We start from the raw sequence: 26,061 nt of genomic DNA, 5'->3' as shown, positions 1-26,061 counted from the left end.
ACTGAGACACTTCAGGGTGTTTGGTAGCACAGCTAGAATGCATACAATTGGTTAATATATAGCTGCCTAAAATTATAATGTGCAAAAAAATATACCGTATTGGCTCGAATATAGGCCGCACTTTTTTCCCCCACTTTAAGTTTTTAAAGTGGGGGTGCGGCCTATATTCGGGGTCTAGCGCCCGACGCCCGGGACTGCATGCCGGGCAGGCAGCGGGGTTAGGATACAGATCCCCCGCAGCGGTGCAGGGGACCTGCATCCTAATCCCCCATACGCTCAGACAGCCTCCCCTGCCAGCACTTCCCATGGGGGGGGGTGCCGGCACGGGAGGTTGTCTAAGTGCATCGTGCGGACCGTCCGCACGATGCGTTTTACCTCTGCCCCCCCCCCGACTTACCGGAGCAGACTCCCGGGTGTCTTGCGGGGCCGGCGGAGGACATCTACGCAATACGCGTATACAACTTCCGGTGCCGGCACATCCAGTGTCGGCACCGGAAGTTGTATACACGTATTGCGTAGATGTCCCCCGCCGGCCCCGCAAGACACCCGAGAGTCTGCTCCGGTAAGTGAGGAGGACAGTGGTAGCATATCTCGGGCAGGGAGGAGGACAGTGGCAGCATATCTCGGGCAGGGAGGACAGTGGCAGCATGTTTTGGTTCTTTTTTAAAGAAAAAAACTTTCTTTAAAAAAGCACCAAACTTTTAGGGTGCGGCCTATATACGGGGGCGGCCTATATCCGAGCCAATACGGTATATATCCATATATAGTTTTATTGTATTACTATTAATAACACAATTTGATGAGAGTTCCCCTTTAAGTGTGGAGTAAAATCCTAGCTTTGGTAAGGTGTGGAGGCAGCCACTGTTTTGTAAACACAATCCACTGCTTAGCAAATTTGTTGTGCCTCAATAAGTGGACTCCTTTACTCTAAGTTGGCCATTCCATTTTATACATTAATCCTGTTGACTAAACAGGAAACGTATTGTTCGCGGTACTCTGAACAGTCGATCCAGTGCACCAGGATTTTCTAACATCTGTTGAGACAATAACAGGAAGAGATAGGCAGATATTGCCAGAGTTACAATTCTGCGTCTGGGTTGACACAATGAATCTTTGTTTATAATAGCTAATAATATAACATTCATCATCACAAAGAGAATACCACTATACCAAAGTAGTCGAATCAAAAAATTCCAGTAATGCATAGAGTCCTTCCCTTTTTTACAACCAGAATATGTTTTTTTTTACATGGAATTTGCTCAAGCGAAAGTTATGGCATAATTGTTTAATAAATCTAGCAAAGTAAAGTCTGTTTTTTAAAAATATTTTTTGTTAGCACCAGGGAGTTTGGCCATAAAACAGCATACTGTTCAAAGACCGATGTTTAAAACGCCTTAACCCATAAACATATATTACACGGCTGTAAGCCACATTACCAAGTGAGTAAATCGCTAAAGTGCAGTATATCAGTGATTCCATAGAAGGTTTTTGTCGAGAAGACTCCTTTAATATTGATTGATTGTTATTTATGCTTTTTTCTATAACCATGTTGGGTCCATATTTTCTCCAATGTTGTAATTTTATATCTTTGGAAAAAATGTTGGATTATATTAGCAATAAAAGATAAGATGTGTTTATACTGTATAAGGCACTATAAAGACATTAACATGAGTTATGAATTGATAGCAACATAGGTATGTATATTTTAACTTTTGCATATATATGTGATTTAAATGAAAAGTATACCCACTACTATCCTGACGCGAACACCCAAACTCCCTGGCTTGGAAATACCAAACATACACAGCGTGACATATACCCAATATTTAAGTTTGGAGCTATTATGGAGGGTCTGTCCTAGAAATACTTATTATAAAAAATATCCCATCTAAAAATGCATCCCTGTATTATACATTTTCATGGTGATCAAGTTTACCAACCAATTTAAAATAAATCATAAGCCAGCATGTGACCGACCAAATGCTGCCATGGAACATTTCAGTAGTAGCTGAAAACGTACCTGTTTCCTAGCCGTATGGCAAGCTGTCACTGTCTCTTTAAGAGGATGATCTGGTGTGATGGCACAGCTCCAATGCACTAATTTATCCATGCAAAGGCAAATACTTAAAAGTGGGCATTCCCACTTACATTTGGATTACATTGTAAAATCAAAGCTTCAAAGCAAAATGGTGGATATGGCATTGCAAGGATATTGTTATGAACTAGTCATAGAAACCTTCAGCACATCTGGTATTCCTTATAGGTGTTGCTTATATATATTGGGCTGTGATTATATTGGGGACCTACTTTAGTCATATTAGAGTCCAGATTGTTGTGTGTGTATACTTCTATGAACTGCTTTGGTGAAATAGACCCATAAAACAAGCCATTGGCTAGATGCCAATTGCGCATATAAAATGGGGTATCGGTTTACACTTCCAACAGCAAAGCTGTATATTACAGTTTGGTACATAAAGTGGGAAATGTGCACATAGGTATCAAGAGCAAATTACGGTGCAAATGAATGAGCGCGATGGCTGTGAGCAGTGGACTTCAGGAACACAACCCAAACATTGTGTGCTAAAGTGTGTTGCTGAGATCTGTATAATCAGAAGGCAGCCTGGGCTTTGTTCACAAAGGTCAGATGAAACAGTCCCAGCGCGTTTCTCATACATGGGGAGCATGGTGGATAGTTAAATGGGCGAGTTAAATACTTAAATAGTCTGCCTTTTATGAAAATAAAATATTTGCTTTCGCCATCCTTGCAGTCTGTGGGTTAGAAAACTTCAATCTGGTAAATGGTAATTCGGAAATAACTTAATAGAAACAGTAACTCATTAGTAACTCAACTAAACCATAACCAAGAGCAATTTTCTTCTATAACTACACAATGTAACATTTTAAGTGAATCAGCTCCATTTGTTTAGAATAAGAATCAAAGGTGATGAACTGTAAAGCTGTGGTTCCAGATTCCGGAGTTCAGAGCGGCAGCAGAGTTTATTGTTAATCTGAACAGAAACTAAGAATCATGTTACATTATTTTATTATTATTATTATTATTATATGTATAATGTGTTTAATAATGTATAGTCTGTTTGTATACAGTGAAGTCTAATTTTCGGGCAATAACACATTAAGTATCCAAAGAGAGGAATTCACAATGCCTTCTGTAAAATTAAAGCTATAATGGGCTTCAAGAAATCACCCCCTCCGTTGTCAGAGAAGGAATAAGAGATTCCTTTATCAACTTAAATAGTTTAAACAGCCATAGAACCAGGTCCCAATTAAATGCTGACCCATGCAGTTCACTTTTAGACTTCACTGGATGAAAGTGAGCTTCTGATCATTTCAACCTACCACCTTTCAACTTTGACCTCTGAGTAGCCTAGCTATGTTTTTAACCCCTTTGCTACCAGGTAGCATTCTCTACAGAAGATAAATTCATAGTTTTCTTTTTAGGCAGCCCGGCAGCACCTAGAGAAAGAGCTCTCTCCTGCATACTGAGAGAGTGGCTTTTACAAGCCCACATTGTTATCTGGTGTTGCCTTGAATTAAGGTCAGCCCTCAGCCCCCGCCTCTCCTGGGTTTTTTAGAAGCGCCTTTAAGCACTAGTGTTTGTCAGGGACTCTTGCATTTAGTGGGCAGGAAGTGGCTGTTCCAATGGGAGGCAGGGGAATTTGAATTCCTTACCATTTCACTGCTCTGAAAGGAGGAACCTACATTCACAGCTACACTTCGCTTCTGAGAGTTCTTTTTGGTTTTTGGGGATTTTTTTCCTGCTCATCAAAGGCTAGTAGGCAAAAAAAAATCAAACATCTGGGAAGTGACTATAAGACGATACAGTACGGTCGGACTCCCTTCACAGCCGTGCTACTTCTTTTCATTGACAGAAGTTCATTTAAGTTTCTAGAGTCACTTTGTTCTCAGACATGGGGTTACAGGGAAGCGCTTGCTGTTCACACTGATCTTTGGTTCTGGACAATGGTGACTGATTCCAGCTGTTCTCCTATCTAGATCTTCCAATGGCGACAGCTGGAAAACCTTTACTTCAGAGAGAAGAAGTTCTCAGTAGAAGTTCATGACCCTCGCAGGTAAGTCAGCACAAAATTCCCAATGAGTTTTGGTGTTTTGTTTTTGGAGATCTAGACATTCACTTCATTCACTAATCTGTTGTCTTAATTGCAAATGTTTTTATGTTTTTAAACTAAGGCTCATAGAGACAATGCTGTTGCCTTATGTATTCCATGTGACGGTCATGCTGCATTGTGTATTTCTTACTCTAGCTGCTTTGTTAGGCTGTGTTTGCTGTAGGAATTTGTCTATTCAGATTTCATTGAACCAATTCGCTCAAGCAAACCAGATAAACGCCAAGTGAAAGTAGCTGTGGCTGGTGCGACAGACGCTTGGCTACTAACAATTTAGTAGGGCTGATCAAAGTTTTTGATCTTTTCTGTTGTAAAAGTAAATGCTTATGGAGGAAATAAAATCCATGCTTCAAGGCAGCACCGTGGTGCACTTTGCTCCATGCTTTTCATTACATGCTCTCTATAAACACTTTGTCTGCTGAGTACGTTAACATCTTATTTGGACCTCGCAGTATCTTCATGACCAGTGATATTTGCTTTCAGGGAAGCTAAGGCTGGTTCGCTGACCCCAAGTCTGTAATTGCTTATAGTCATTACAGCATATTATGGAGGCATTTAGCAGACATGCAGAGCTAGTAATTTAACATTGTTATATAGCCCATTGCTGCTAAATGAGGATTTGACACGGAATTTGAAATCTCACATACCATATGTGCATACACCATGCATGCAAGATCTCCCTTTTATCTTTACTGCTTTAACTGTTTTGTTGCATGCGATGGGGCTGCTAGAACTAGAAGCAACACTGGAAGGTTGTCTCGAAGTGCCGGAGACAAAGCTATGGCCTGGGATAGCTAGGGACCAATGAAATGTGCTGCATGGCTTTTTAACTGGTTCAGCACCAGTGTGGTGCACATCACACATACATACCTCTGGTACTGAATGTGTTAAATAGTTTATGCATATTGTTTCTCTTTCCTGGACTTTTGCTTTCGTGTTTTTTTCATCTTCTTAAAAAAAAAAAAAAAACAGTTTGGAAGTTCCCCAAGAAGTAAATAGTAAATCATAACTTTTATTAAGCAAGTAAAGACCAGGAAACATATGTATTTTCTCACAGGCTTAAAGACTTTATTTGAAAGTTATATTGTTAACTATTTAACTACCAAACTGATTTGATGACCATTGTACTAATGGAATGTATCATCAATAAAGTTTAGTTTAACTCTTTGCATTTCATATAAGAAACGATGGCAGCCTTTGGTCTGTAGCTACTTGAACTGAGCAAAAGAGTTAATGCTGCCATCAGCCCTTAGCTGTGTATTGTTATGTGGAGCGTTTATTCTGTCTCTGGGGTGGGGTTACAGGAGACTTTCCCATCTGTCCACAGTACTTTTGTCTTGTGCTAAGGAAAATGTATACTGCCCTGCATGATGCATTTTTCATGTCTCCCTGGTTTAAAGTACCTTCTATTCCGGATATAGCTTGGCTGTTTCCCCGGGTCTAAGTACATTAGAATGATGTTTCTTAACCTTTTCTCTCCAAGTACCTATAGTTAAATATTTTTTGGTGCCTGTGTTATGTTTTCATTTCTATAGCACTGTAAGGTGTACTCGAAATATTTTCCTTTTCTCCAACATGTGCTCTAGGATACATACACCACAGATAACAAGATTCTGCTTTAAAACATTTACAACAAAGCAGGCTATAGCTTAGACAATTCCTTGAATACTGGCACCATATATTTATGGTATTTGCATAAATTAAATGTCACTTTTTCCCTTATCTGAAGGAATGTCAGTAATGTGTGTTATCATGTGTACTGTGTGTCCAAGGTACACAATGACTGCAGAGTTTGAATTGGTTCAGGGCCATATAGTTTTTACTGTATCCTTTAAAAGATCAGAACACATGTCTTACTGGATAGTTACTTTCAACAGAAAATGGGTTAAGGGTAGTCGGTGACCAATCTGATTATTTGCTTGTCCTGGAGCAGGCAGGAAGTAAGCTGTTTTTTTGTTCAACAAAGTTGTAAACTGATTTATGTTTCCTCCCCTCTTGTCTTATGTGTCCAGAGGAAATCACAGCTCATTTTTCTCTACGCAGGGCCTCTGTTACCAGGAGAACGTTTGGACATGGTGGAATTGCTGTCCACACGTGGTATGCCTGTCCAGCACTTATAAAGTCCATATGGGCTATGGCCATTAGCCAACACCAGTTCTATCTGGATAGAAAGCAAAGCAAGGTACGTTTGTGGAATTGTTTTACTCTTCACAGCTAAATTAACAAGTTGTTCATCACCCTTCTGGAATATCAAAGGGTTAATAGAATTGTTTCAACTTCAAATGGCTCTTCTTAGAAAGACAATAACAAACAAAATATGATGATCACAAGGTTGGGAATGTATCGGCTGTTGATGTGTTGGTATTTAAGCAATGCATTTGAAGAGAAGAATCTTTCCTACTGAATTAAACATGTCAAGAGGATCAGACAATCCGTTCATGGGCAACAATAAATGGTGCTACCACCAAACATCAAGGTGCACAACACATAATCACCCCACAATGTATTTCTAAGCTCTACTTCATTTTGGATATGCTGCACCTTTGTATTGTCCCCCTAAAATATGCTTTCCTACATGTGGTCACTATTACATTGTCTTCTCCCCTTGAGAGTTATATTGATGTAACCTGCTAATACCCTGCCTAATGCACACCATCTGCTAGTATACTCAATATCTACCAGGAAGTACATTCTCTAGAGGTTAACCCATGGTGCTTATCATTCTTCCTTTGAGGCAAAAGATGCTCTCTTAATGAAATTATATAGCTAGTTAGCCATTCTGTGTCACTCATTTCATATTATGCAACATCACTTGTGGCCTAGAAGTGGTCATCACATCCTAATACACAGATATCACTGCATGCGATTGGGTTGATAAGTAAGCTCAAGGTTGCGATGCCCACATACAAGACCTCAGCCACTCTGAAAGAACGACTTGTGTGAGACAGGAATACTGTGTGATTGTTCAAAATATTGACTTCTGAAAGTCTGTTTGTATAAGATACTAGGTTATGTGACTTCAGGGTGGGAGAAATTATTAAATTCCTTTACTATCGGGTTTATTAGCATTTATTTCACTTTTAGGGCAAAGTGTATTTTTTGCCTGTTGAGTATAATCCATTTGTGTCACAAAGAGTTTAAGCATGCAATCATATAGAGAAATGACAGTGGGTCACTGGATGTTCTTGCTTGACAAGGGATATTTCAAGAAGTCACATGAGTGTTTTATACATGCCTCTGTAAATGGAGCTGTATCTACATTGGACAGGATCTAGGAGCTATTCCAATTATGTAAAGCTGTCACTTCAGGGATTACATTATGTCCTTAAACCTTGTCACTCCAGAGAACAACATGTTGGTACAAACAATAAAATCCTAACCTCACCCTACTACTCAGCATGCTCTTCCAATCTGGCTGTAGGGCTCTCTCCAGACCACTGTTATTATCTGTCAAATCCGTATTTTCAGGGCTTGGGGGGTATCCAAGTACTCTGTCTATTTAAGCAAGCCGTATACTTCCTCGTACATTTACCACTCAGCATTATATTGCACAACAGTCTCTTCGCACATGCACAATTATTTATATATATATATAATGTGAAGTGGATCCTTTCCATAAGACACTTCCAGCCCCGTGGTACCAAGCACATGCATTCTCTGCACAGCAGTAGTCTGCTTTATGTCCCTAATACATGGCATTGGTAGTGTTAAACTCAAAGAAGAAATTATAAAAAAATTCTAAATGTTTAGAATCAGTTCAGTAGTGCTTGTATTTTTCCTAAAACTCTTAAATCAAAGTTACCGAAGTCAGTCTCACATTGTTCATTGGGAATTCACCCTAAAGGTTTAATTGCTCATTGAAGTAATGCTTTTTTTGTTCTCGGAGAAGGTGGCCTAATGGCATGTTGGGTGGGGCATTTACCCTTGCCTGAGGGGCAGATTTGAATAGTTCTCACAAGAATCTCAACTGGTTTCAGTCTCGGATTTTGGCCTAGTATGTTATTTCAGCTCATACTCCATTTTATATTTACTTGAAGAAAAGATCAGCGTGAGAGAAGGCATGTAACATGCTCAGATCTTTTCTCACAATCTGCTATATTTTTAATGTACCACCACTTTATCTGCCATTCAAGGGGCATCTCTACTTCACTCCCCCTGGCCTATGCATATATAAGTATTTGGCTCGTTATTGAGGTTCTATGAGTAGAATTTGTTTTATTTTTTCATGTCACTATAATGCTATATCTTTCCAAAGTTTGAATGACACTTAAATATGCCCTTGTTTTGTTCATTTAAATAACAATGGATCACAAATACAGTGTAGACATTATTAATGGAATATCTTCATAGGTGTAAAGAAACCCTTTATCAGCAGCCATCCCTCCTGTGTTCCAATGGCACATTGTGTTCGCAAATCCAAGTTTAAGTTTAAAAGGCTAATTGATCGTTAGGAAACCCTTTTGTAATTATATTACACAACTAGAAATGTCCCTGTTTTCCATGAAAGTATATGTGTGTGTGTGTGTGTGTGTGTGTGTGTGTGTATATATATATATATATATATATATATTTATATATTTTGTGTGTGTGTGTATGTATATATATATATATTGTGGGTGTGTGTATATATATACATGTGTAGATGTAGTGTGTGTGCATACATAGATAATCTGTTCTAGGATTATTTTAGTAATTCTTCACGGCCCTGTATAAATGATATCAAGTCAAGACCACTCCTAAATACTGAGGTTGGAGCTGCATTCTGATCCTGTCCTAATATTGCAAAAGGGGTATTTTCTTTGAGGTAGGGTTGTAGATATCCCCCCCACACCCATGTCCGTTGACACCCACCCTTGAGTGATCAATCAAGTAGCTTACAGATGGAATGCTATGTGGGTGTAGGATAAATGATACCACCCTGTCAGCATTGTACCAGTAAATTGAGACATTTTACTTCCTGCTAGCAAAACAAAAGTAGACTTGTGTTAAGCTGTGTTAACCCTACCGTACATGTGCTTCCTACGCATATTCTCTATATTGCGACTTCAACAACCACATTCGGCATTTCTTCTTAGACTCACCCAATGTCCTATCTAATTTGATGTTCATAGTTTTATATTGGTCTATTCAGCGGCACATTGTACACCGGAGCTTACTTTCCAAATCTTATTTAGCAAAGAGTGAAATATGTTGACAACGCTGATTTTGTGATATTATAGACTAGGAAGTAGACAGTCTTATGATGTACATCTTTCCAGTTTAACAGCTACATTCACGTGATACTTTGTAATTGTGCCGATGTAACAAATATACAAATTTGCTCTTTTAGCTTGAGAGCAGCTAATTGCTTGATAAATGCATGTAAATATCAACTTTCTTTTGACTTTTAGATGGTTTTAGCAGCATTTCAGAGTAATTGCCCTGAAACTAACCCAGACCTCACAGTCCCTGTCTGAGACCAGACCACAGCGAAGATCATTAACCACGCAACACGCTTTAAAGACATAGTGCTTCTCTGGCACCCTAAGAATTTAATGTACATTAGCAGGGATGTAATATTGGATAAAGTGTTTTTTGTCAATGGGAATTACTAGATCTGCATCCACAATCGTATCTGATGAGCATGTGTGTGTGTATATTGATTCAAATACTGTCCCAGTTCTGTATCTTGGGCTGTGCTGATGTCTTGTGTCTGATGGCCACATAATGTAGAAATACGTTTGAATGTTTAGTGTTGGAACTCCCCAATAATTAACATGGAACACTATAAACCTTGTATCCATCTGATCTTGCTTTTTGTGACATTCATTATTATTCTTGTTCTATTTTAGAGTGCGTATGTGTAAGCGGTTGTTGCAAATAGTGTGTTAGTGTGCATAGGTTGGATAAAATATTTAAAGATTAATTCCGCTGACTTCCAAACCCACAGTACAGAGCTCAGTTACATATGCGTAGAACAAACCTCTATGAGCGCAGATAATATAATGTAAATTCTGTTCTTTTCACCACAGTCCAAAATACATGCAGCAAGAAGCCTAAGTGAGATCGCCATTGACTTGACAGAAACAGGAACATTAAAGACATCCAAACTTGCGAATATGGGAAGCAAAGGAAAGATTATCAGTGGGAGTAGTGGCAGCCTACTCTCCTCAGGTAAGCTGAACACCAGAACAGTGATATCTGCTTCACAGACTGTACTAAGATGCTTGGGTTAAGCATTATGTGCGCGTTTGGGTCCTGAGTCCTGGTGACTCTCCCGTTGACTTATTTATTTTTAAAAAGCTCTATCAACCTGTTTGATTAATTTATTAATATTGGTCCTGGTATTTCAAAAGGCAAAAGAGTTCTTATAAACAGAGACTGTAATTGTCTATACATGCAGTTTGAATAAAGGTCACATAAAAGTAAGCAGTTTCAATGAGGAAGTCTCAGCAGTGATGGTACAGTAACTTGTTCTGAGCTGTTCCACTAATCCAGTAAATTCTTGTGATCTAAGTTTTTAGCCGCCATAGTTCCTCTAATTGAGTTAGAACAGTCCCTGTGTCTGTCTTTGACAATGAAAACAAACAGAATCGTGATGAGTAGTAAGGCTTGGGAAATGGTCAGTAGAATTTGGAAATAAATTCAGCTGCTGCCAGGCGGAATTCACAGGATATATCCTTCAACAATGTGGCACGTAGCATCACCCGCAATATTTCTATCATTTTCTTGTTTTACATACAGATGTTTCCCTTTAACCCCTATATTACATTTGGACAGATGTGGGCATATTCATAGTATGTTGTGGAGAAGCCTACTGCTTCCACAATCTGATTAAGTCATGTATGTTTCATAGACATCCTAATCATCCTGTATCCTGTTCCATTTTTGGCAAGCCTTAACAAGAAACTGGCTTCCTTCTTCTTCTAGATACACAATATCATCTCATAGCATGATGATTTTGGTGGCGTTACTCGTAAGAAAGAAACAGAACTGCAGGCCTCCCAAAAATTTAGAAAAAGGATAATTATGTAGGCTTGGCCATTCTCCGACTAGTGTGTGGGTTTTGTACCAGACTACCTCAAACGCTTGAACCAAATCCTTCCAGCTGATTCTAATGCTTTGCTAGTCGTACTTTGAGTGTATTTTTGTCAGTGGAGAAAGCTCATCCCAACAGATGTGAGCACATGTGTATCCTATGATTCACTCCCGAGGGTCTGTAGAATAACAGAGCTTATTGTTTGGGCTGCTATTCACCAATATAGCTGTTATTCAGTAATGAGGGGTATTTGCTTTTGGATTATTTTTCAGCTTGGACTTGTGTTGGGATCGATACAAATGTTCAGCATTGCCTTAGGTTTTTACTTGATAATAGATGAATTTAAATTGTATGGCAAAAATAAATAATAACACTTTAGTTTTAATATATATATCCTTCAACACTTTCCTGACCTTAATTGATTTCGCTCCCTTCTTACAAGGCTGGCTGAACTCAACATTAAGTCAGCAACTAAATACTCAAGATATAAAAGAACTAGACTTCCCAAACGGGAAGCTGAAATACATTTCCCAACACAAAGATGGTTTTTAATATATAGATTGCTTAATTTAGTCTGTAAGCATAGTTATATGGATTTTTATTAGTGTATAGAGCAATGAAATGTAGGAAAAATGACTTAGTTTTACAAAAAATAGCTCTGACCATGTAGAGGTCAAATGTATTAATGCTGTCTGAGTCATTGAACTTACAAGAAACTTGTTACCAGCTGCATTTTGTCCTGAGCTCTGCCTCCACTAAAATTATTTTGTTGTTCCTCAGAAGAAATCTGGGTGCTTAGACCCCAGCAGTTCTAAATTTCATTTATTGTCTACATGTAATAGGAAATAAAATAACGTCTATGTCAGGAGATGAAACTCTCATAACTAGACAGCTTCATGACATCCAATTCACAAGTAGCTCATCTTCACAGACTAAATAATGGAGAACCCCTTTTTGGTGACCAAGTTTCTCCTGTTGACTTATCGCATGACAACCAAGCTCTTAGCAACTATCTGGCTGGAATTTTCTAGTATACTTTTCTTCTTCTTCTTTTCATCTGTCACAAATGCTGTTGCTGAAATTGGTTAATATAGCCGCTGCTAAACATTTTCTGCGGCTTTGTGTAGACTTCACTTAAGCCTCTGTGATAAACAGCACTGTCTGTTTACATGTCTCCTTTATGATATGTATTTGCTGCTTGTATTCTGTCAATGTGGCGAAGTGTTGAACACTTTAAAGATTAGACTATTTAGAAGTGTCCCAAAATAACGCTACCAGTGCTGCAAAGTGATACTGTTAAAATGCAGTTCTTGTTTTCCTCATCATGCAGATAAAGGTTTCAGTGTAATGTCTACACTCAATTTGTCCAGGCCTCAGCTGGTGACAAAATAAATAGCTCATTTTGGCACAAACCAGTGTTGTAACACTTGTATATCTACCAGTGAAGATATGGTAGTGTAGATTTAACTAAAGTCTGGGGAACTTGGCAGGAACACAGATCTTCTCCAAGGTTACTCAACAACTGGAATCTTTTTAAAGCCTTCTCAATAGTTTTGTTAACAACTTTAGTAGCAATGAGCCCTGTACCCCAGGGTTTCACATTCCCATTCTCGAGGGTCTGGAGTTTGACTGCATGCCAGAAATCCTTGAACTCATGGAGGATTATGACCACTTGAACCAACTGCTGAAAAAACAAACGTATTATCATACAATTTGTGTGATAAATAAAAGGCTTGTTGTTTCACAAATTGTATGATTTCAAATTTCATTGCGCCTATGAATAAAATATTCCAATAGCAAATGCCAATTTCAGAATATGCTTTTTTCTATTAGTCTATTACAAACAAATTATGTTATTTGTCATCTTATTACAAAAGCAGTTTCTTCACACTGCTGGTTGCAAAAACAAGATGGCTGCACATTTTTTTATTTGCCATTCTAACTAATATGTCAGGAAATTGCCATTGGGTACCTTTTTAAATATTCCATTTTGAGGATTAAACGACAACCCCACCAAATTATATTATTACGATCTTTACATTAAACATGAACATTGTGCTGTTTTCGTTTTATAAAAGAAAACAACGTTGTCATCTTAACCCAGTCAACGAGACAAACAACTTAACCCCTTACCATACAGCTTTGCTGTAAACGATAGGATGGCTAGGTTGCGATCACCCTGTCTGACACTGTGACTAGTGAAAGTATATGAAGGAAAGGACTCCTTTAGCATTGCCGGGAACAGGCAGCTGCTTGTGGTATTTGAGCAGGGCAAATCCCCAAACTATCACATGAATGACATCAATGGCAGCCTCCAGGTCTGCAGATATAGGACGTTTGTTGGAGCAAAATGAAATGAAACCAGACATTTCGCAATGCTAATCATCAATGTGTTAATGCTCAAAGCTAAGTGGGACTTTCCCTTTATTTAGGGCAATTTAAGGGTATATTCTTCCCTTGTTTGAACTTTCTTGTGAAATAGGAACTTAATCTGGTATAAATGTATAACTGCTAGGCTACATGTGCATGGCATGGGCAGCGCCAGGTAAGCACAAGTGTATGTGAACAGTAAAGTCGACGGAGAAAGGTTTTGAGTCCCATGGATGCATTATACTTTTTTTTCTTGATAGATTATTGCTAATTTCAGCAAGAAAAAAAACCATTTTGCCACTATAAACACTGCTGTATGTTTTTTTTATTTATGCTTGTGTTTTAATTGTTTTAATAAATAAGTCAATCTGCCTTTTACATCTATTAAAATAACAAGCAGTACAGCAGTTGCTAATTATTACAAGCAGGCATGGGCATGAAGAATGCGATTGAACTGACTGTTCCAAACACTTAAGGCATTTGCGTGTTCTAACATGACACCTGTTCTTAGTATGAAGTATATGTAGCTTTTGTGTTCAGAGATACCTTGTGCTGACCTTTATTGTTTCTGCAGGACAAAATCCCCAATTTTTAACATGGTTTAAATGCTTTGTTGTTGGATGTTTATGGATAAAAATAACCCAAGCATTTGGCACAGATATACACTGCTGTCCTAATATATAATCTTAAATTCTCATTTCAAAAGGTCTTTTTTTGTGATATTTAGTAAGTTGTAGATCATTCACTCTGTAACACAGCGTATGTTCATGTTTGTTTTGCAAATGGGAATTCAGTCAATTTGGTGTTAAATTTAAGGGTTGCTTATTAGGTAATTCCCATTCTCCTTGAGTTCATCTTTTTAGAACACTCACCTTAGTGTTGGGTCTCACAGATACACTTTATTTTAAAATGCCCTTCTCCCCGGAGTTTTGGGAACCTGTTCTCCTACAGTTGCTGCTTGAAACCTACATTGCGTTTTGGGGGTGTTTTGGGGGTGTAGTTTAAATGCTTCAGAATGGAGATCTTTTTTTTCTGATGTTAAGTCCAATGAAAACAATAACTGGGTAGGATGTTATGTTATGTAGATACATACCGTATTTGCTCGATTATAAGACAAGTTTTTTTTCAGAGCAAATGCTCCTGGATCCTGGATCCTCCTGTCTCCCCCCCCGCCCACCCCACTTACCGGTACCTCTGAGTCCCCGGTGCGTAGCTGGGGCAGCGTGTAGATTCCGCTGCAGCAGGAAGGAGGTGTGGCTAGCAGCGGGGGTTGTCTGCATCCATCGCGCAGACCTTCCCCAGCTGTCAGAGATCAGAGTTCCCCGCGCCGGTGCCGGTAACTCTGATCTCTGACAGTCGGGGAAGGTCTCTGCGATGGACGCAGACAACCCCCGCTGCTAGCCACGCCTCCTTCCGGCTGCAGCGTAAGTGCGTGGGATCTACACCCTGCCCCGGCTACATGACAGGGAAGTCAGAAGCACCGGTAAGTTTGGGGGGGGCCGGGGGAGTGTTAAATGGGGGGCATAAGGCATTTATGGAGGCAGAGTGAAATGCCTTTTAACCCCCTTAATGCCACTCTGCCTCCAGAAATGCCTTTTCAACCCTCTATATGCCACTCTGCCTCCTGAATGCCTTAAACCTCCCTATATGCCACTCTTCCCCATAATATGCCTTTTAACCCTCTAAATGTCAGAGTGGCATATAGGGGGTCAAAAGGCATATCATGGGGCACAGTGGCATATAGGGTTAAAAGGCATATCATGGGGCACAGTGGCATTTAGAGGGTTTAAAGGCATATCATGGGGCACAGTGGCATATAGGGGGTATAAGGCATTTCTGGGGCATAACTGGGGGGGCAGGTTGGAAAATAGAAGGAAATAAAACCAAAATATTTTTCTCAATCATAGCTTTTATTTAAAAAAAATAGTTTAGATGAATTAACATTTACTGGTAAAACTTTTTTCCTATAGGGTCGTCTTATATTCAGGCTTTTTCTTTTTTTCCTAAATTAATATTCAGATTTGGGGGGTCATCTTATAATCGAGCAAATACGGTAATTTTTTACTTGGGTAAATGTATGATGTTTCTTACACATGATAATGACTTGTACAGCTAAGTGATACCCAGCAAAGAGTCTAAGCTCATAGTGAAGATGGAAAGGAATTGGAGGCAGGAAAAAAAGAACATGAGTGGTGGACAGTTGGCATCAGAAATGAATCCAACAGTACCCATTTGTATTGAATCCCACTAGACAGAGTAGAGTCAGGCCAGGACCACAAACGGTCAGGGGCATAGTGTTTCTAATTAGTAGACACCGTGTTTTGGTTTTTACATCATGTTAATGAAATACCCACATTAAAGATGGCACACAGGGATAAAAGGCCAGGTGCAGTCTGTTAGTCAAGACGGAAACAAGCATCTGATCAAGCAAGGAGAATCCCCTCCGCTATGCATGGGCCCATGTTTCTCACACTAGAAGCTGGAGCTTTGTGAATGAAAATTCATTGTTGCTCCAGATGTGCAAGCTGTTGTCAGCTGGCCATAGTGAACTCATTTATTTGTTGACAGGTTCCCAGGAGTCCGACAGTTCACAGTCTGCCAAGAAAGACATGCTGGCTGCACTGAAATCCAGGCAGGAAGCTCTGGAGGAGACACTACGCCAGCGACTGGAGGAGCTGAAGAAGCTGTGTCTACGGGAAGCGGTACGGATGTGGCATCTTTCTGTCTGATTTGTGTGGAATGCATGCAGAAAGAGTGAATGGGCTGCGTGGAATGGCTTATGACCTTGTGTCCTTATCCCGACATCTTTTTACACATGTATCCGCCATGCATTAGACACAAATAATGGAAACTATCATTTTTAAGAGTTCCATTATATGGAAATATATCATAGTTCCGAAAGCAAGCTAAGGTGAATGTAGGCATAACGGTATCTCTAATTGGTTGTGACAGTGCTATCTTTTATAGACTGCTGCTAAGGTCATATTATATATTATAAAAGCCGCGTACCCGAGACATCAAAATGGTGGTTGTAGACAAGAATATTATCCCTTTATTCCTCGTAATAATACATTTACACTTATGTGCTCATGTACCGATAAGTACCCATCACATAATATTTATTGGTTGTAACTTGTGTGGGCTTTTTGTGTCTTCTGAAATAAAGAACATTAATAGAGAGAATATTTAGATTATTACACCCCCATATGGTGTTTGGCTGTTAGAGGGAGAGGGGCATTCTCCTCTTAATGCAGTGTTCTGTATAAGAACCTTCTTATTTGGTGCATATTATATTTTCTACAAATGCTACGTGTTCTCTCCCTTTTTGCACGTAGTTAGATAGTGTTATGAGCGATTTGTGTCTGGCTGTTCTTGTAATTGTACTTTTAGCACTGTATGTAAAAGTGATTCCCCAGACTGTGAACACCTATTTGCAGATGGATTATATCCCAGAGCCGCAAGGCATTGGAACACTTCATACAGGAGAGTTTGCACAAGACCTCTGCAGTAATGGATAGGGTTGGAGAATCACACACCTAATTGCTTTTTGTTTGCAAAACTGTTGAAATCCTTTTCAGCCTCCTTTTTTTGAGTGCTTGGAATCTCAGGAATCATAATTATTTCCTGTGAGAATGTTTTAGTGGTCATTCCTGAGTGTGGGAGAAGCACTAAGCACCTGGAATCACTGAAGAATGACAAAGTACTCATATTACCACAAGTGTATCTATCTGTTGCGTATTAAATCAGTTTTGTCTGCCTTTTGTGGCCCATTGTGTTATGTCTCAGGAAAAGTGGATTTGATGAAAAGTTTGTCATTGTATCCGATATTAAAATGTTGCATGTACCTTAATCATTTCTGAACTGGAACAAATGCAGTAAGATATGCGGACCTTGCAAAGTCTGCAAAGTTAACAATGTGAATAGGTATATATATCAAACCCCACCTTGGAGAATTCCCAAAGATGAATAAGACAACGTAAAGTTTTTTGGCTCACACCTTCAGTGCACCTCCATTAATGGATTTCTTAGGGGGATGGCTGCAAACATAACTAGTTGGCGTTAAATTATCAAGAGGGGTTAGATGTAGTTGGGGTCAACCCTACATCAGCCAGTTGGATTCATAATTCGCCAGGTAAATGGCCCATCAGCGGTTTCTAAGTAACTAAATCACTGTGCACTTTGGATATGGTATGGCGTTAAAGCCTGTGGTATGTTAAGAATAGCCTAGTTTAACTCCTTAATGACAAAGCCTGTACATATACAGGCTCAAAATGCATTGTGTTTAATGGGTTTAGGGACCGCCCATTGTCCTTAAGGGGTTAAACACAGCACAGATTCCTCCCTGTTTTTTATTATCATGATACCTAGATGTTTTTTGACATTACTCCACAAGACTAAACAGTTTGTATTCATGGCTAATTAATGGTTATACTATGTCTGTAACAGTCGTCCTCTCTTAGCTGCTGGGTGTTAGAATGTTAAGTGATTTTTTTATATATATATATATATATATATTTATTTTTTTTTAAATTATTATTCTAGGAACTTACTGGTAAACTTCCGAGAGAATACCCTTTAGATCCTGGAGAGGAGCCACCAACTGTGCGGAGAAGAATAGGCACATCATTTAAATTGGATGAGCAGAAACTGCTTGCAAAAGGAGAGGTGAGCAATTTTGGTTTTTTAGCTTGATTCTGGCCTGTTTGTACAAGGGGTGCCATGTACCTGGCTTCATAATAATAACAACAACAAATGTTTATATAGCGCCAACAATTTACACAGCGTGCATTCAAAAGTCATCACAAAACTGGAACGGACACACCTTAATTCTAATGTATCATGTCACTGATATAATTATGGTAAGTGCCGCCATTAGTCTGAGCTACCAGCAACCATTGCCAGATATCCATTACATACACCCTCCGGCAAATCTATAGAATGCTGAGATATGATGCAAAACATTTGTGATCTAATGATTCCAGTGTCTGGTTGGAGACAAATGATTCTATATGTTTAAACAGCGTAACTGAGGAATGGGGAAACTCTAAACTCATATATATATATATATATATATATATATATATATATATATAAACAAATACAAAAAGGAAGCACTCACCTGAACTAGCATTAATTATAAGGTGGTGCTGCTGAAGACCAAAATCATACACAATCTCTAAGTCAGCGCACACACATCAAATAGATTATAAACTCTCATGACTAGAGTTAAAACTAATTAAAAACAACTTTCTAAGATGACAAAAATGGGGTTTTAGTCACATTATATGGCCATATACTTTGGCGTAGTGGTGGGCTTAGCATAATATGGCCATATAATGTGACTAAAACTCCAATTTTGTCATCTTAGAAAGGTGTATTTAAGTAGTTTTAACTACAGTCATGAGAGTTTATAATCTATTTGATGTGTGTGCGCTGATTTAGAGATTGTATATATGTTTTTTAACATGGTTTTGCATTTTTGAAATAAATAAAATAATAAAAAAGATTGCTTTCTATTATATATATATATATATATATATATATATATATATGTCCATGTCATGGGTAAGGAGGGGGCACTGGTTTGATTGATGGTTTGTAGTATCACAGTTGTGTCATGGTTTGAGCTTTCAAGTCATGGTCCAGTGGTTTTCTCTGCTCTAACTATCCATATGTTGCTATAGTTCACCTTTTATGTTTGGTAGACAGCATGGTTATAATGTTCTATTGTATTTGCTGCTCACACTGCTCAGCGTGTATGGTAAATTGTATTTAAAACTGCGTTTCAGCTATACCGATCATTGCTGCAATTGAAAAGAATCCAATCACATAAGATGTGTGTGTACATGTAGGGGGTGCTTTTGTGTTCTTTGGGATATGGAAAGTAATTATTCTTTGCTTCTCCCAGCATTTCTGGGATAGAGCACCGAACCATAGCTGTAAAAACAGATTAGGCAGCTTTTAGGGCAGGCATTCACAGAAAGACCATTGTCTGAAGTGACTTATTAGGCTCCAGACATATCTACTGTTGTTCCTGTGTCTCCTTCAAAATAATCGGGTTTAGTCATGTTTTTAGGACAATGGTGAAAAGGTCATGTAATGTCCTGGTAGAGCCAGACAAAATTCTCATGTCATTTTCTTGTCTGTTAAATATTACGATATGCAAAATGGGGCAGAAAACTGTCCCTGGTGCTTCAGATGGCATGGATGCATCAGCCACACGCTACACGCTTACACTTTTTCAACATGTTTCATTAGAGGCGCCACATGTTTGTCCATGGCCAGTCTGACCCTGCTGGCTACATGACCCTCTTATGACAAGCCACCAAATTAGTCAGAATAGATATGTTTAATGGGAACAGAATGTACTTCACTCTTAAAGGTTAGTGGATCTTGAAAACAGCAAAAGTACTTTCCTTAAAATTCATTTTTTTTAATTGTTAAATAAGTTGATCTGTCAATCACAGTGGAAGTTGATGATCATATTGCAAGTTGTACTAAAGTAAATACTGACTTGCATCATGTGTTGTAGGAAGAGGAGTTAGAACGTCTTGAGAGGGAATTCGCTATCCAGTCGCAAATTACAGAGGCAGCTCGTCGTCTGGCCAGTGACCCTCATGTTAGCAAAAAGCTGAAGAAACAAAGAAAAACTTCTTATCTTAACGCACTAAAGAAACTACAGGAGATTGAAAACTCTATTAACGAGTACCGCATCAAATCCGGGAAAAAGCCCACCCAGAGAGCATCCTTAATTATCGATGGTGAGTATGCCTACATCTTCACATTTCTACTTTTCTATTTTGGTAATATTTTATGTATGGCCATGCTGCATGATAAGTAGGACAAGGCTCTGACTACTTACACAATGCATTGTTACATCCCATCTGCACCCCTAAAAAAAAGTGACTCATTAGGCAAGTGGAATCCATCCAAGCGTTTATGACGTCCAGCTTGTTAATGGAATGAATGTGTGTGCGGTACAGTAGAGCTTGGGGTTTATCAGGTCATCTGCTGTCCACACTTGACTCAAAGCAGCCTAGATCCATCTGGACATCATTGTCTCCTGGACATAGAATGTGTTTTGTTAAACATAAGCATTTACATTGGCAGTGTGTTCTGGGGTCTGTACGAACATATCATAAATAAAATCATGTCTTTACAGAAGCAAACCTCGGCAGTGAAGACAGTTCCCTTTCTGATGCCCTTGTTCTAGAAGATGGTACGTATGCTATTTTTGCTTTACAAATTGGGTGTAGCTGTGCTTTGTAAGGTTAAGATAACATAAAGAAGGACAGCAAATGTGACTGCTCTGTTACAGCAATTCACAAGATATGTTGTTTAACCCTTTCTTTTTTAATCAAGAGAACAGATATTTACATTTGTATTTTATGTTATTTGCCATTCATGTTTATCAGACACATTAGGTGCACATACATTATGTGGCATACTTGTTAATAAAATGCATTAGCTATTAACTAAGGGTGAGAAGTAAGCTTCAGATAAGTGAATATTAATGAATGATATGCAAGTTAGATAAGCGCTAAAGAAAAGTAATTACTTTGCACATCCAAGAGGATTCTATTCTAGTCCCTGAATAAATCTTACCCATACAGTTACATTAGGAGAACGTGGTAGAACTAGTTACTGTACTGCTGTTTCATTTTAATGGACTGCCTGTGTGAAATATTTTTTCTTGTATCTTACACGGTTGCAGTATATGGTGTTCTATAGTTTTATTTATATCTATATGTTTGTCATGTGTTCGCTTCTATTTGGCTCTGTTTGTCCACATACAGCACTTGGGACCTTGGCAAGCATACATTTCTTTATAACGATTACACACAGTTCCCTTATTAGTGTTTTGAGTTTCATATTGTACAGGTTGTGCCCGTACATGAGAGCAATACCCTCACATTTCGAAATATCCTAAACTAACTGGAGTGTTTGATCTGTTCCATTTTTAGAGGACCCTCAGGCTCCCAGTATACTGTCTCCTATGCAGTCGCCCCACAAAGGTCTGCCACCAAGACCTCCCTCACACTCAAGACCTCATCCACCACAATCACTGGATGGGCTCAGACAGTTGCACTACCAGAGAAACGATTATGACAAATCTCCCATAAAGCCCAAGATGTGGAGTGAATCGTCCTTGGATGAACCTTATGAAAAAGTAAAGAAAAGGTCCTCACACAACCATTCCAGGTAAACCGGTCATAGCCTACGTAATATCTATGTATCATATGTAATATGGAGTGTATATTTAGCATTTTAGATTGTGACCCCATTCATCCCTAGTGATCATCCAAAAGAAGGAAAGAAAAAAAATGCTTGGGGTCCTTTTCATGTATTGATAACCCTAGCAGACATTGGTGCATCTTTGTTTAATCTTGTGAGAGCCAATTCAGTATCAACAGATGGGAATGGCCACTTTGGACACTCTTGCTTCATGATGTTGAGTATGAGAGCCAGTAAACCTTTTAAAAAAATTTTGAGGAGGCAGCTGGTAATTTAGGAGTTAAAAGTTGTTTTTTCAGTGCAACCATCACTGCCTGTGTGGATTTCTACCTAGATCAGTAGAAGGGTTTTAATTAAGCTCTGTATACCCTTTGTGAGCCAAAACAAGTGATTCCAGAACCAGACAGAAAATGAGAAACTTTGGCTGAGAAGCCAGTTATTTTCAAGGTTTATTGGCATTTTAAACGAGATGCCCAGCACACACGTTCTTTGCCTGTATGTGTTTTAGTAACTGCCCAATTTTTCCAGTAGTCATATTGCCGTATTTGCTTTGCAGTAGCCATAAACGGTTCCCGAGCACAGGCAGCTGTTCAGAGGCAGGAGGGAGCAACTCCCTTCAAAACAGTCCCATTCGGATTCTCCCTCACTGGAATTCTCAGTCTAGCATGCCATCCACACCTGACTTGCGAGTACGCAGCCCTCACTATGTTCATTCCACCAGGTAAGGCTTCCGGAACAGACATTTTTTATTCTTTCTACTAACCAATAGAAAGTCAGCTTCCATGATTAGGAAATGGTGTGTAACCAATGCTCAACAGGGTGATTTCTGTTTTACTGATGACAATAGTGTGGTATGAGTAATCTAGTTGTATTTTTATATTAAATTAGATTAAGTGAAAAGTAAAACATTTTTTTAATGAATATGTGGACAATTGCCACTTAGGCAATTCTTTTCTGGAAGCACAGAAAACAAAACAGTGAAAAACAAAAAAAAATGTTAGTGTTGCCTTTTTGGTCAATGTTTGTTATATTCCTTCCTACAGATCAGTGGATATCAGTCCCACACGGCTGCACAGCCTAGCACAGCACTTTAGACACAGGAGCTCAAGCTTGGAGTCGCAAGGAAAGCTTTTGGGTTCTGAGAATGACACTGGGAGTCCTGATTTCTATACTCCAAGGACTCGTAGCAGTAATGGTTCTGATCCAATGGATGATTGCTCCTCTTGTACCAGCCACTCAAGCTCTGAGCACTACTACCCTGCCCAGATGAATCCCAACTACTCTACACTGGCAGAGGACTCTCCCTCCAAGGCCAGGGAACGTCAGAGACACAGACACAAATCTAACGGAAACCTTGTATCTTCAAATTCAGGGAGTATGCCCAATCTAGCTGCCCGGAATGGAACTGGGCACCATGGTGTCTATTTAAATAGCCAGAGCCAGCCTTCATCTCAGTACAGGATCAAAGAGTATCCTCTGTACATTGAAGGAAGTTCATCGCCTGTGGTTGTGCGCAGCTTGGAAAATGACCAAGAGGGTCACTATAGCGTCAAAGCACAATTCAAGACATCAAACTCTTACACTGCTGGGGGGATGTACAAAGAGAACTGGCATGGGGATGATGCAGCGGACTCTGTGAGGCTCACCCCTTCCCGCTCTCAGATTGTAAGGACTCCATCACTTGGCCGAGAGGGCCATGAGAAGGGCCCAGCCAGGACTGTGGTGTCTGATGAGCTGCGGCAGTGGTACCACAGGTCATCATCTCACAAGGAGCACAACAGACTTTCACATACTAGTTCCAACTCATCTGACAGTGGTTCCCAATACAGCACATCTCAAAGCACCTTTGTGGCACACAGCAGGGTTACAAGAATGCCTCTGGTCTGTAAAGCAACGACAGGTAAAGAACCCGTTCAAATAAATAATGTTAGTCTACCTATTGGAAAGACATCATCGTTAGTCATTTGCAGTGGTCCTTACGGCGTGTGTATGTTGTCTTTTGGCTATTGTTACATTGGTATTAGTGAGATATAAGAGGACAACTCATGGGTCAGGCTTTTAAACTTTGACCTTGTACACTCAGTATTGGGGTTTTAAGCCTTTTTATGCTGGGCTGAAATTCAAGTATACAAATCTCTGGTTCAGAATTTTTACATCTCCAAATAGCAGCCCAATACACTGCAGTACAATAAAGCTTTTTTTCTATTTTTGCTCTTGCATTTATCCCTGGTGACCCCTCTTCTGTCGTTCAGTTTGTGGATTGTTAAAACATTTTTACTATTGCATGATAATTTGTGTGCCACCGTAGCTGGATTAACACAGCAGCAATTCAGATCCTCCTTATTATCGCCTCTACTGATTCTGCATTGTGCTCTGACCGTACATGTCATTGCATTTTCAGAAAGCAACCATTAGCTTTTCGTTGCCGTTTTACATCTAGCCGGATGAGCTCATTTCATAGCCAAGCATTGTGTGAAATCCCTGGGGCCCCCTGTCAGCCCCTTTCTCCCACCAGCTTTCCTAAGTGGGTGGTCTGCTGCTTGCAAGGTGGTCAACACATTCTTCTGAGATGAAGTGCACTCTATACATTTTCTGTACAGGAAAGAGCGTGTGGACTCGTTATTATATCACTGCACTTCCAATTTGTTTGGTTTTGTCCTATAGCTTCTTTAGTATAATAATTTCTATACTTCTATAATGCTGAGCTGCTTATATTTCCCTGCATGGGTTAATTGAAGGGCTAAAAAAAGTACCTCTAAAATTCTATAAGATAGGGGATAAAAACACTGTTTTTGTATATATATAAGTGTCATTCTGTCATTGTGCAGCACTAGCTTTGCATGTTAACTTTAACCAGAAATGGGTCACTCAAAATGTCACTTTTTTCAGTATGACCCTTTTTGTGAAAGTATTTTTTGTATAGGTTAAAAGTGTCACCCTTCCTACACAGAAAATCATGAAATAAGTCTATCAACAATTGCCTTGGCCACAAGATTAGGCACATGCACTAAAACTGTAATGCAGACTGTCAGATGATTATGAGCATAGCCCAACACTGCATCTCCGTGTACCGGGTGCTGAAAGCAGGCCACCAACCTCAGAAGCAAAAGTCAAAAGATATAATATCAAAATGACGTTAGACCTAAATTTAAAAAAAAATATTTTTATCTTTATAGTTCACTACGTGTCAAAAGAAATTTATGTTCCACTCTAGCCCCCCAAGCAGTAGTGCAAAGTTTCTCAAGCACTCCAGCCATGGAGCTTTCCAGCTGTTGAGGTATCACAACTCCCATGTGGTTCCCATAGCATGCGGCTCATTAAAACTATAAGATTTGCAGTTCCACTAGTTCAGGAGAGACGCCTGTCATTACGTTTAATGTCTTCTAGAGCAAATATGCCGCATAAGTCCTCAAACAGTCTCTGTGGTTACAAAATGAACAGTCCCCATAGACTAGGGGTGAGTAAGGCTAAATTGGTCGGACTATTATTAGACTGATTTTTTTCAATTATTTGTGTTAATGCTTAGTAACACTGCTATTATATCAGTAATCAGTCACTTTGTCACTGCTCTTTTTGTTATTACATTTGACCTGGTTTTAACTTGGTGGAGAATGGTAAAGCTGAAGCGGCTCTGCGGAAGGGGTGCTCGGCAGATCTGCGGGCAGTCCGATCCTGGTACAGCACCGTGTATCATATTAAAAGGCTTGATGCTCTGACCATACAAAGAAAATCTCAGAAATAACCCAGACTGGCTCAGGGCCCTTGAGTTCCACAGACCTGACTCACTGATGTCTTATTCAGCATTTAATTCTTTCTCAGACTCCATTTCAAGTGACCAAAGAGGGGCACTTTTTTTGTAGAATGCGGTTAGAGGCAACAAAGATGTATAGGAGAAAGCAGAGTTCTTACGCACTTTCTGCTCGCTTCTTCGCATAGTAGTCAAGACTGAACTCTTTAAGGTGAAATACTGAAGAGAAAGTAATAACTCTTCCAAAAATACCAGTTTCCTGCACAGAAATGTAGGAACAGAGTGCATTTCCTGAAGGAAATTGGGCCCGGTAGATTCCATGGGAAAGCGTAAAGCTAGACACGTAGGTCACCTGTTTGATTAAATGAATGGTTTGTAGTAGAGATATTAATCTGATTGGAATTTGTGCTCCGGCTCATATATCAGCAACTAACTGCATAGCTCCAGCGAGGAAACCGGTGCGTTAAATCAGACCGAGTGACTCATAATGGGAGATAAAGCCTCCATACATAATGTGTATGTGTGTATATATATATATCATATAT

General features: G+C 39.3%; 1 protein-coding gene across 4 annotated transcripts in view; it reads left to right on the top strand.

Annotated features, from left to right (window-relative positions):
• LOC149298819 (FERM domain-containing protein 4A-like) overlaps positions 1-26,061 on the top strand; it is a 123,336-nt gene that overhangs the window by 94,713 nt on the left and 2,562 nt on the right. For 3 of the 4 annotated variants that reach the window (XM_089487132.1, XM_089487134.1, XM_089487135.1), the window contains exons 12-21: positions 4,015-4,091; positions 6,189-6,327; positions 10,157-10,298; positions 16,102-16,235; positions 18,076-18,198; positions 20,066-20,294; positions 20,696-20,752; positions 21,498-21,735; positions 22,325-22,489; positions 22,812-23,668. In XM_089487132.1, coding sequence (XP_089343258.1) covers positions 4,015-4,091; positions 6,189-6,327; positions 10,157-10,298; positions 16,102-16,235; positions 18,076-18,198; positions 20,066-20,294; positions 20,696-20,752; positions 21,498-21,735; positions 22,325-22,489; positions 22,812-23,668 — 2,161 coding nt within the window. The remainder of the gene's footprint in view (positions 1-4,014; positions 4,092-6,188; positions 6,328-10,156; positions 10,299-16,101; positions 16,236-18,075; positions 18,199-20,065; positions 20,295-20,695; positions 20,753-21,497; positions 21,736-22,324; positions 22,490-22,811; positions 23,669-26,061) is intronic. The other variant, XM_089487133.1, reaches the window with a different exon arrangement.

This window comes from Sceloporus occidentalis, unplaced genomic scaffold, assembly GCF_023333645.1.
Source record: "Sceloporus occidentalis isolate IW3139 unplaced genomic scaffold, rSceOcc1.0.p SCAF_31, whole genome shotgun sequence".
In the NCBI taxonomy this organism is placed as follows: Eukaryota; Metazoa; Chordata; class Lepidosauria; order Squamata; family Phrynosomatidae; genus Sceloporus; species Sceloporus occidentalis.
This window is presented reverse-complemented; position numbering and strand designations above follow the sequence as displayed.